The sequence below is a fragment of the Stigmatopora argus genome, chromosome 14 (genome assembly GCF_051989625.1).
Source record: "Stigmatopora argus isolate UIUO_Sarg chromosome 14, RoL_Sarg_1.0, whole genome shotgun sequence".
NCBI classification, from domain to species: Eukaryota; Metazoa; Chordata; class Actinopteri; order Syngnathiformes; family Syngnathidae; genus Stigmatopora; species Stigmatopora argus.
Genome location: NC_135400.1, coordinates 2,111,118 through 2,123,630, shown reverse-complemented (window position 1 = coordinate 2,123,630; position 12,513 = coordinate 2,111,118). Strand labels below are relative to the sequence as shown.

Below are 12,513 nucleotides of genomic sequence, written 5' to 3'. Positions count from 1 at the left end.
CGGGCGACCTTATGCTGTGGCGCTTATTTGAAAATAAAACTTGCTCGGTGAATTGGACGGCAAAGAACACCAGCGAAGGGGGATTCTTTAGAAATGCGAGCCTCGACGTTACGGCGGATGGAATTGGTCTTGTCCGAAAACAGATGCGGAGAAGCGAAGTGGAAGTTTAATTTCCCGGCTGTTCAGCTGGCGAGGATGGCAGGGCGTCGCGGTGGAAGTTGAGATTCCATTCAAGTCCGGATAGTGGGCTGGCGTCGTTGCACTTATCTGAAAATAGAGTTTTCTGGATGGTGCGGAGGAGTAAAGTGGAAGTTTAATTTCCCGGCCCGCGAGGATGGCAAGACACCACGGTGGACGTTGAGATTCCATTTAAGTCTGGGCAGTGGGCTGATGTGGTTGCACTTATCTAAAAATAAAGTTCTCTGGATGGCGAAGAGGGGTAAAGTGGAAGTTTAATTTCCCGGCCGGCCACACGGCCGGCGAGAATGGCGAGGATGGCGGGGTGGAAGTTGAGATTCTATACAAGTCCAGGCACTGGACTGAGGTCGTTGCACTTATCCGAAAATAGAGCTCGCTGGACAGCTAATTGACGGTTGGACAGTGCGGAGGAGCAAAGTGGAAGTTTAATTTTTCGGCCGGCCATCCGGTGGCACATGCTGGCTGTGTCGGCCGGCAATCCGGCACTGCATGCCGGCACCGAACGAGGTCTGGCCCACGACCCGGCCCCATCCGGAACAGACAGCACCAAGTTATTTTGGAAGCGGATGCCTTCCCGGACATTTTTATTCAAAGATTAACTGAACGTGTGGATCACCATCATCATGTGTGGGAATGCTGCTGCCTGGCTTCATGGTAAAGCCAGCTTTAATCAACATGTTATTATAGGGGTGACCTTACCTCACGTTTTTTTTCTTTTTATATCCATGTCTGGTCTATATTAACCGCAATATTCGAGGGATTACTGTACAGTTATACTGACAATTATTGACCATTTTTGAAAGGCCACCCATTTTGTCGGACTCCGCAAGCTACCTTCAGTCCAGGAGATTGCCGACAAGCTTGTTCAGCATGTATTCCGTCTGCATGGAATACCTACCGACATCATCTCCAGGGTCCCCAATTCACCTCCCATGTCTGTCCGCATTCTGCTCAGCTCAGGATATTCCGGTGAGCCTCTCCTTCGGCTATCACCCACAGACTAACAGACAATGTGAGCGTATGAATCAACAGTTGGAACCAACGCTTTGCTGCACCACCCATGCCAACCAACCTGTGACCAGCTGCCTTGGATCGACTGCCCACAATTCACACTCTAATGCATACATGGGCAAAATACGGCCCGGGGGGCACATGCGGCCCGTTAAACGTTTTAATCCGGCCCACCGAACTAATATTACATAAATAAACCTTGTTATTTTTTTTATTTTTCCTGTTATTCTAATGTTTTTCCACTAGATGCTCTGTAGATGCATTGGCTTTGTTCAGGTGAAGCGTAGGCCTATTACTCCACATTTGCACTTTACCCTTGTACCTTCTTGATCCATCAGCCCTTCTGTAAAGATGAGCGGACCTAAGAAACGGAAAGTGGACAAAGAGTGTTCAATACGGAGTGGACAACTAAATATTTTTTCACTGAACACCAATCATTTGGTGACCTATTATGCCAAGAAACTGTTGCGGTTTTTAAAGAATATAATATTAGCCGGCACTTTGCCACAAAGCATGCTAACTATTCTAGCAAGCTGTCATCAAAAGAAAGGGAAGCTGATGCTCAAAAGTTGACAGCTAATTTAAAGGCTCAACAAAGTTTTTTTTCACCGTCAAACTGCCATTCAATAGTCAAGTACGAAGGCCAGTTTTATGCTTTCATTCAAAATAGCAAAGGGCAGCAAAACACTGTCTGAGAGTGAGTTTTTAAAAGAATGTATGGTGGAGACAGCAGGCATTTTGTGACCAAAGACAAATTTGAGAAAATCAGTTTCTCATGGTGGACAGTGACTCGCTGTGTGGAACTTATAGACGGAATCATTCACGTTGTATTTTTTAGCACTGGATGAAAGCAATGATGTCAAAGACACTGCTTAGATACTCATTTTTATCCGAGGTATCAACAACACTTGAAATAACAAAGCAGTTTTTGACAATGGAGTCTCTGAAAGGACAGAGACGGGAAGAGGACTTGTTTGACCGGGTGTCTGCTGTCATCGAAAATGTGAAGCTTCCTTGGAGTAAGGTTGTCATTGTCACCACAGATGGATCTCCGAATTCGGAATTCAACGGGAAAAAACGTTGGCCTGCTGAGGAGAATCTAGAATAGAAGGAAATATGAAAACCCTGACCAGGATGTCATTTTCCTCCACTGCATCATCCACCAGGAATATCTATGTAAATCGGTATTGCAGCCTTCTGTCACAACACTCCGAAACTGCTCCAGAAGAGCTCCAACTCGAACTGTTCAACCTCCAGTCTTAAAAGAGAAGTTGAATTCTCTGAAATGACTTCAATGCTTCACTCAATAAAGCAGCATTTCCAAGGCTGCGGCGGGCAGCCCAGAAGATGCTGGTGTTGTTCGGCTTGACCTACGTGTGTGAACAGACCTTCAGCATCATGAACAAAGTCAGCCAGAGATCCACGTTAACAGACCAACACCTCAGACCCATTTTGAGAATCACCACAACAAAACTAAATTGGATTGGATTGGATTGGATAACTTTATTCATCCCGTATTCGGGAAATTTCGTTGTTCCAGTGGCAAGAGGGTGAGGATGCATGAATAGGAAAGGCATTTTAGACATAAATAGATAGGTAATAAGTAGGTCAAGAAATAAATACATCCAGACTTTGATGCGCTGGCTAAAAAAGGAGACCAACAACACTGTTCCCATTAAAATTGAAAGTGTCTCTGTGATGCGCACATTCTCAAAATAAACAGTGCGCACTGATCAAATATAATTCCGTTCCACAGACTGACTTGCTGCCACTGTTTTGTCCTTGCACTGGTTGTTTTTTTGGCCCCAGGGACACAAATTGAATAGAAGCAGGACAAGTAAATATGCATCTACTTTTTTGGGAAACAAAAGAAAGCCATGAGGAGAGTGATGGTGATATCCCGAAGGATAACAGAACTTTCCATGCTTTAAAATAGAAATGGTTAGTAAATAAAAAAGGAACATTTTATTCATTTGATTTTCAGTGTTTTAAGACTCATTCCGAAGTCAGATATTTTGTTGTAATGCTTATCTTCATTTTCATTTGAAATTAAAGTAGACGTTTTCTCCATACCCCAAGATGTGTATTTTTTTAGGTGGGGTTACCAAAGCAATCCATCCATTGGTCTGGCCCCTTTGTAAAACGTTAGAACCCATTGTGGCCCGCGAATCAAAAAGTTTGCCCCTGCTCCGGCCTATGTTGTCAGATCTGGTTGTCCTCAGAGACCCCCCTAGGAAAGGAAAACCAGGAAGCTATACCCCCGCTTTGCTGGACCCTATGAGATTGAACGGGTTGTAAACCCCTGCCTCGAGCTTCCGGCAGCCCTCAGCATCCATCCCACCTTCCATGTATCACAAATCAAGCCAGTCGAGACTGGCATCGCCATCGACGGAAGCCCGGACTTCAAGGTGGAGCGGCTTCTGGACGTCCGCCGCCGAGGCCGCCCCCTACAGTACCCTCATTCAGGATTTCTGTGAAATAATCTTGCGTAAACAAAAAGAATGTTTCAATACGTCTCATAGCCTTCAATCCGTGTCACAGCCTTCAATCCATGTCACAGCCTTCAATCCGTGTCACAGCCTTCAATCCGTGTCACAGCCTTCAATCCGTGTCACAGCACCACATCTTTGTCATAGAGACTTTGTATGTCACGCAATCTTGCCCTAATAAAATTGTTGATGCACAAAGGAGAGTCGGAGATTGGAGAGCGGAAACAGTCGAAGATTGACCGGAGTCTTACGCAGAGTAACTCTTTGTCTGTTCTCTCTCCCCTTCTGCAGAAGCGTCAAAATTTCACTCATCTGTCTTGGCGTGCTTACTTGTGTTCGACTTTTATTGAATGTTCATCGTGGACCGGACATTTTTGGTGCTGAAACCCAGGATTCAAGATCTGTGGCATCGGGACGACGGGGAATCGAGAGGCCAAGAAATTGACGTCAGCCATCCCCCATTGAGGGTCCCCCGTCGCCCCGAGGTCCAGTGACGAATCTCAACAAACCAAGACAGGCACCTAAGACGGTAAGGCACTGGTTAAAATTAATTCGTAAAACCAATCTAGCATAAGGCCTGTTTCCCTATGAGAAGGGGAAATGCTCCATTCGTCGGAGAAACATTCTGTATACCGTTGAGAAGTATGTAAGTCGGATAAATACGTAAAGGTATACAACGGATTGACGCTGAGAGTCGGCCTATCTCCGAGAAAGGCTCTGCCTTTCCGGGCGATCCACTAGGTGGCGATCCACGAGGTAGACCGAGTGACGTCAGTCTTCCAGAGGAGGGAGGTCGCACCCCCCGTCCAGGGACTTCAAAGATTGTGTTAAAATAGAGTAAAGGTATAGAAATACCATGCCAAGAGAGTGAGTAAAACAGCTCAATATAAGAAAAATAGAATAATAACTGTGATAGCATGCGTAATCCTCAGGGGGAAATAGATAAAACCGGGAGGTGCATTGCGACGCACTTATAAAACTCGACGATTGCCGCGCAAAATAAGGAAATAAATGACTAAAGTAGGCAGATAAATAAGATAACAAAATAAGTATTTAAGAGATAATAAATTAAGACGGGACGTCCCTAGAGAGAAATAGCGTAAAATACCGTGACCGGACGTTTCGTCGAAAGACGTTCAATCCCCGGACGTTCGGTCGACCGATCGTTTGGTATAACGGACATTTGGTAGAACGGACGTTTGGTAGAACGGGTTCACATGCAATTGATATATTTTAACATTGGGGGAATAGGGATTTAATGACTATTATTTAACATTGAGTGAATAGGGTTAGGGTTAGGGTTAAACAAATGAAAGTCTCGTGACTCAAACCTCGGGACTCGCGAACCCAGTGACCAAACGTCCATTCCACAAAACGTCCGGTCGACCAAACGTCCGGTCGACCAAACGTCCGGGGACCAAACGTCCAGGCACCAAACGTCTTTCAACGAAATGTCCGAGTACCATAAAATACAGCCGTAAGATAAGACGTTCATAACAAAGTAAGTGACGAGAAAGAAAAAGAACGTGAAGTAAGAGTGTTGAGTCAGGGACTCCGCTAAGAGTGTTGAGTCAGGGACTCCGCTAAGAGTGTTGAGTCAGGGACAAAAGTCAGGGACTTGTGGTCTTGGCGTGTTAATAGAGTCAGGGACTCTGCTAAGAGACAAAGTCACAGAGACAGAGAGAGCTGGTTAGAGAAAAAGGGATGATAAAATTGACAATATTATGACATATTGGTGACAAATTGTGGGTCCTTTATTAAACACTGAAATTTGTCATTAGGAAATGCCTAGTAGAAGGTTATTTTCTCTAATTTAATTATGGTAGGTGTTAGGTTTATCATTATTATAGATGTGTATCAATATTATTATATTATATGTACTTGCAACAAAGAGTAATTGACATTAATACAAAGGGCATTTTAATGCATCTCTTGCAAAAGTAAGGACTATGGTTCGCATCAAGAGGACTGGGAATGGCCTTGGGCAGGATGGGTTCACAACAATAACGGTGGACTGTTTTTCGGCTTCGGAAGAGGAGTCCACAAAAAACGCCCTTGGGAATGGTGGACTGTTTTGGCTAGGCAGGACGGGTCCACAACTGGCGCTTTTGGGAGAATTCGACAGACCTACAATTGTTTTGATTACTGTGATAAATTGTTATGAGACTCTAAAGATGTTTAGACTTCTGTGGGGCATGGCGTTAAAATCTTATGAATAAATTAGCGAGAGAGACCTCGAGTTGTTAGAATTATCCTGACCGGAGTTGCGGATGGATGTATTCTCTTCTTGCAAGAATTAAACAAAGATATGACTTCCAATGCCTCTTTTATTGTGAATTTGGAAATACCTAAGGATTATTCCAACAGTAGGTTTTAGTTTTAATTGTGGTAACAGTGAGCTACAGAAAATGGCTTTTATCTTAAGTAAACATCGTCTCCTTGGTTGGTTGGAATAGGAATTTAGACAGTGAATTTAGTTATCCTTGGGTGGGTTAGCAATATGGGGTGATTAGCGAATTAGACCTTAAGTATTAAGGTTGTTAATGATAGCAAACATGAAAATAACAATGCAGAAATGGCATTCATCCAAATAATTTGGTAAATTGTACCTGACTGATTTAGATAAAATAATTGATTTAGGATAGGCATGATTTCCCTAGGACGGAGGAGGCATGGAGTGTTTTCAGTGCACGGGAAACATTCCTTGTTTTGTCGTGAGCGGGTGAAATATGCTTTGGCGTGGGTCATATTATTGACTATTATAATATTACGGATTGCATAAGCATCGGACCATTGATGTCAACCAAATGACGTTGACCTATTTCCTTTGGGAATGATTAGTGCTGATAGGACAGCAACAGGTGGTAAGCTGCTCTGCAAAATGGGGAATTTGGGAGCACTGAGAAAAAAAAACAAAAAAAAGACAATGCACGATATGGAATTCCAAAGAACCATTGATTTATAGTATTAAAGGCACCCAAATTGTGTTAACAAAATAATTGAGGGGATTGGCAAAAGGTTCCATATTTCGTTATCAAATTACTGCGCGTACATAACGAGTTCAAATCCTATTTGGTAGACCATACAAATCACCATTACTCACTACACGATTGGAACTGGCCACACCAAGCATTGCTGACCAACCAGCAGACATGAAAATAGCCGAAAGGGGGATGTGGATCCACCTTTTGCACTGTAAGAAGGTTCTCTCAGTTGAAACGTTTGAGGAGACAGGCAAGAGAAACCTTTTGACGTAATAAAACGAAATGGCAAGCACTCCAATATTGATTGGAAAGATTATTGCTCAGGGAGCAATGCCAAAGATTATTGCTCAGCAAGTAATGCCATAATAATAATAATCGGACATAGGCTTTGTCATCATCATTGACTCGACAAAAGCCCAATTGTCAATTGTCATAAATTGTCATAAACCATAGGGAACTCTTTCATATTGTTTTTATTGTTTCCATATGAAAAAAAGGTGAAAGTGTTTCAATTGAGACTAAACCTTCTTACAAAGGGTTAAAATAAACGACCAGGAAAAGAGAAACTACAATGGCCTTGATGCAGTAGAAAACAAGCTCTGCGTCCCACAATCATTGTTTTAAGTAATTGCGAAATTGAGCCATGGAAAGTCTCATGTCTTGACAGGGGGGATGATGGTCATGGTACAGTGTGTGTTCCATGTGCCAACAGGTCTCTAAATACCTATTTTACAATTCTTGTAGGAACTGTTTAACTTGTTGCAGACATAATGTGCAAGGTAACCTCAGGCCCAAACGAGGCCAATGCCCAAAAGATGCAGAAGAGAGGACAGAAAGAAAGAACAGGAGAAGGACAACTCTATCCTTCTCTGGTGGCGTTCCAAGTACCTCGCCCTGACCCACCACCATGGGCACCACTAAGTCAGGTGTATCCCATGGTTGAAGTGGCAAACCCACACTTCCAAGTGAACGGAGATCGCGATCAAACCATTCTCGTCCACCGTCCATGGACCGAGTCCGAATGCACCAAAGCATGGAAGAGACTGGGACAATAAAGAACCCAACTGAATGGTCCAATAATTTTGAACAGCTGAGACAAAGTTTCCACCTGAATGGAGCCGAGACAAGAAGAGCGTTCACCACGAGCCTGGGACACAACTGGGCCAGAGTGGGAGGAAATTTCGACGAAAGGGACAAGCAAGGAAGAGTCCACCCCATGACTCACAAGACCTAACGCATATATATATATATATATATATATATATATATATATATATATATATATATATATATATATATATATATATATATATATATATACATATATATATATATATCAGTGGCGGGCTGTCAGGGCCTTCAAGGCCTTCTCTGCTGGCCTAAGAAATATCTGAATCATATTATATTTTGTCCATCAATACTTATTATTCCAAGTGGTCTGTTAGCTTTCTTTCATTGCTTTTCCCCCTGGTTGCACTGCTTCCAGATGTGTGTTTTCATATTGAAGCATTTAACCAATCACATTTCAGCCATTATTTGTTGCCAGATCAGATCTGCCTCAAAGCCTTCACAATCAGTTCTGCGGGCTCTGCTGCATTAAACTAGACTGTTGCTTTTAACCAATCAGATTTCGAGTTGGCAACCCCACAATGCTTTTTCATACGCATTAGCATTTTGCTGGCTGGGATACGTCATTGCTTTCACCAACTATGATTGGCTAGTAGGTGGGCCAAAGCCATAGGGAGGCAGCCACAGATCGCAAACTCCACCCACAATGGCCGACAGAAGCAAAAACAAATGGATTCTGTTGCAGATTCGCTCACAAAGCTATTTTCCAGACGGACTTTTCCAGAAAAAAATGGACATCATTAAGAAAGGGCGGTCAACTCCGAAGCTAGCAAGCCTGTTACAGCCGGGAAAATGGTGTATGCGGCACTTTCTCTTAGCTGCACAAGCAAATAGTATATTGTTGTGTTGATTTAAAGCCATTTTCAAAACGGACTATGCCGGAAATATGACAGGACAGGCTCGACTTTCATCATTAGCTTCGATGGCGATGGGAAAGAAGGAAGAAAAAAAGGAGGATGGATATTGTGTAGAGTTAAAAAGAATTTTTGGTGAGTATAATATGGCTATATTCCTAAATAATATTTAAATTGTGGGCCCGGTTCTGATATCTGAAAAGCTCCAGTGTTTGTATTTAATCACTAAATGCTGCTAGGATGTGGATTTTACCCCAGTTTAATTTTTGCCGTTTCGCCATTGACGTCCATCGCTGTCTTTTCCTGAGGAAATCACCCCCCTGGCCTGGTTGTAATGTCTCAAACGCTCCAGTATTTGTATTCAATCAATAAATGCTGCTAGGAAGTCGATTTCACCTAATTTTAGTGCATTTTTTGTCATTTCACGTATGGACGTATCGACGTTCATCGCTGTCTTTTTACCGGGGAAATGATACTCCGGGCCCGGTTCTGATGTCTAAAAAGCTCCAGTATTTGTATTTAATCAATAAATGCTGTTTTCGGCTGGATTTTACCCCATTTTCGGGCAATGTTTGCCTGTACGCCATTGACATTCATTGCTGTCTTTTCCCGGGAAAATCGCCCCCCTGGCCTGGTTTTAATGTGTGAAAAGCTCCAGTATTTGTATTTAATCATGTAATGCTGCTAGGAAATGGATTTTACCCAATTTTTGCGCATTGATTTATTGATTATTTTTTATGTGTCGCAGCTCTAGCTGCAGTAGAGGTTTTATAGCCATAAAATAGTTTTTGAGGGTTGGATTGGATTGCAGGGAAGGAGGGAGGGAGGGAGGGAGGGAGGGAGGGAGGGAGGGAGGGAGGGAGGGAGGGAGGGAGGGAGGGAGGGAGCGAGAGAGAGAGAGAGAGAGAGAGAGAGAGAGAGAGAGAGAGAGAGAGAGAGAGAGAGAGAGAGAGAGAGATAGTATTTCAAACAAGGTTTTATATAATTTCATCCGTTTTTTTTCGACTGCAGTGTCATGTTGTCTCTTCAATTAGCAAGACGAGGAGAAGGGCATTTCGGAGGGTGAGGGGGTACTTCCGTGGTATCACTGCGGTCAAGTTAGCCGCTGTTTCTCTTTTCGAAGTCAAGTGAGCCGCGCTTCAATTTCGGTTGCCCTCTACCTTAAGGTTTCATGGCAAAGAGGCCACTGTTTCTCTTTTCCAAGTCAAGTGAGCCGCGCTTCAATTTCGTTTGCCCTCTACTTTAAGGTTTTATGGCAAAGAGGCAGAAAATGACAGGCGCGCGCATGAACTGATAAAAATAAGACGACCAATCGAGCGCTTCGGTCAGTGGATTTCAACTCCCTCTCATACGAATTGATATTTAATTGAATGTAAAGATGCTAAATTGACAAATAAACGTCACTCTTTAGATAAATAAAATAAAAGTACGCCATTGATTTGTGCGTCGTTCAAAAACTAAAAGGTGTACAATAAACAGGGGGTAATTATCCACCACTTGTGTTGATTTGTGCTCAACGGGTCAAATGGCCTGTGAGATTATGAAGAAATTACGTGCTAATAACAGTAATTTAATAATTTATGAATGGAGTGTGTCGTTGGAAAACTAAAAGGTGTTCGATAAACACAAAGTCATCACCTATTTTGTCTGGAAACTTGGTGTCAATACGTCAAATGGTTTATTATTTATTAATTTATTACTGGTATTAGCGCCTAATGACCTCCTGTTTATTGTAGACCTTTCAGTTTTTCAACGACGCACCATTTATTAATAACGCTGAAGTATACTTGAACTGCCTGGTGACGTCATCGCTGGAATTTCTTCGATGGACAGAAAAAATCATTGGCGTAATTTTATTTTATTTATTTAAAGAGTGACGTTTATTTGTCAATATGGCATCTTCACATTTAATTAAATTGCAATTCGAATGAGAGTGAGTAAAAATCTACAGACTGAAGCGCTTGAATTTGATTCGGCGGTGACGTCAGCCTCTTCTGTTTTTCTCCGATAATGCGCGCGTCCTCCCTCTTTGCCGTAAAACCTGAAGGAATTGGACAACGGAAATTTAAGCGCGGGTGGCTTGACTACAGAAAGAGGAACAACGGCTCACTTGACCGCAGTGTGGTATCATAGTTATGACTCATCGTACACCGTTACCATTTTCCGTAGAATTCCAGCACTCAAATCTGCAATTGCTCGATCCTGCCGCATCAGTGCGATTTAGCGATGTCAATTGCAGGTTTGAATGGAGTCGTTAGTTGTGCAGTCAATTTTATTACGAAACGCATGGGTGGACATTGCGATCAGCAACATCAGCAACAGAATTTTGACTACTAACCAGACTAATGCTTCAACCAGGCGAAGGAATTGAGGGTTATGGTTGTCGATTCGGCCAGAGCGACGAGGTAATGTCTTTTAAATTCAACGGGGGAAATGTAAGGTGATGAGAGGAGGCACTCTATATTTTATTATTTGCAGGTGATGTAATTCTTTTCAAATGATAAACAGGCTTTGTGGATAACAATCTGCATTCAAATCGAACGTCTTGTAAAAGACATACATGCGATGATGTTTTAAATTGTAATTCAGAATATTACATATATTTTTCATCAGGATTTATCTGGAAATTGTTTATGTTTTACACATATATACTCTTAGCGTTTGTTTCTTTTCGACCTCGCACTTATAAAGCTACGTGCTCTTTTTTTTGTCCTGGAGGATTTTTTTAATAAAGACACGGAAAACAGAGATGGGATCCCAGGTGAGTTCTCAATACATTGTTTATAAGAGAAAAGACGACTTTCCCATAGCTCTAACTCCATTTAAAGCTCCCTAAATACAAGACTTGAGAGAAAAATAATATATGATTATTGTGAATAATATCAAGAGGGTTATAGGCTGGTGAGAATATATCATGAATATATAACAATATACACATATATATATATATATATATATATATATATATATATATATATATATATATATATATATATATATATATATATATATATATATGGCTGGCAACCAACCAATTCAGTGTCCCCTTCCTGCTGCTCGTAGTTGACATAGATAGGCTCCAGCACCACCCACGACCCTTGTGAGAATAAGCGGAGATTATAAATTAATCAATGAATATTTACCTTATTTTGATCTGTCTTCTTTCAGACTACAGAGGCAAAGCTGGACCCTCCTATTATTTTGTGCCCGCAACCTTGTCCACAAAACTGTGCACATAAGGAATATGAACAGTGTGATATGGAACACTGTGCTGAGAATGCCAATGAGTCTGTCTTCCTAAACACTATTTTGCAAAAACGGTGAGTTTATGTATATAAATCAGAAAAAGCAAATACTAGCCCCACAGCACTCCCACATGATTTCTCTAGAAATTGCTTTTCCTGTTGTATTGATAATACTGTTGAATCGTCCAGCTGTTAAATCAATCATAACAACAAAACCATTATGATTCCACTGATAAATTACCTCCAGTGCTTTTTTATCAAACCTAAATAACCAGAGCAACCCATACAAAGGAGGGAGAGCCTTCTAGGCAACCCTGAGGTCAAGAATGCAACAACGGTCAACACAATCAAAGTCGAAGAGGAGAAGGAACCAATTAATAAGATGATCAGCTACTATTCAAAATGGCACACACTAAAATGAGCAGTGGCCTGGATTCTAAAACTAATGAACACACTGCAACAACTGAAAGATGAAAGAAAAGAGTAATCGAGAACCAACATCCAAACAGAAAAGGACCCTGAAAAGCTAAAGACAAAGTCAGAACAGCGCATTGAGAAGTATAAAATCACAATGGAAAAGAAAAAACTTACCTTGGATGATCTG

General features: G+C 41.9%; 1 protein-coding gene across 4 annotated transcripts in view; it reads left to right on the top strand.

The window, feature by feature from the left end:
• The first annotated feature begins 4,072 nt into the window (after positions 1-4,072).
• The window catches only part of LOC144088423 (rab11 family-interacting protein 4A-like), a 77,398-nt gene continuing 68,957 nt past the window's right edge, over positions 4,073-12,513 (top strand). The window contains exons 1-3 of one of the 4 annotated variants that reach the window (XM_077618826.1): positions 10,606-11,069; positions 11,383-11,425; positions 11,833-11,984. In XM_077618826.1, the coding sequence (XP_077474952.1) occupies positions 11,041-11,069; positions 11,383-11,425; positions 11,833-11,984 (224 nt within the window). In that variant the 5' untranslated portion in view covers positions 10,606-11,040. Of the gene's footprint in view, positions 4,228-10,605; positions 11,070-11,382; positions 11,426-11,832; positions 11,985-12,513 lie in introns of those variants that run through there. The other 3 variants (XM_077618823.1, XM_077618825.1, XM_077618824.1) reach the window with 3 other exon arrangements.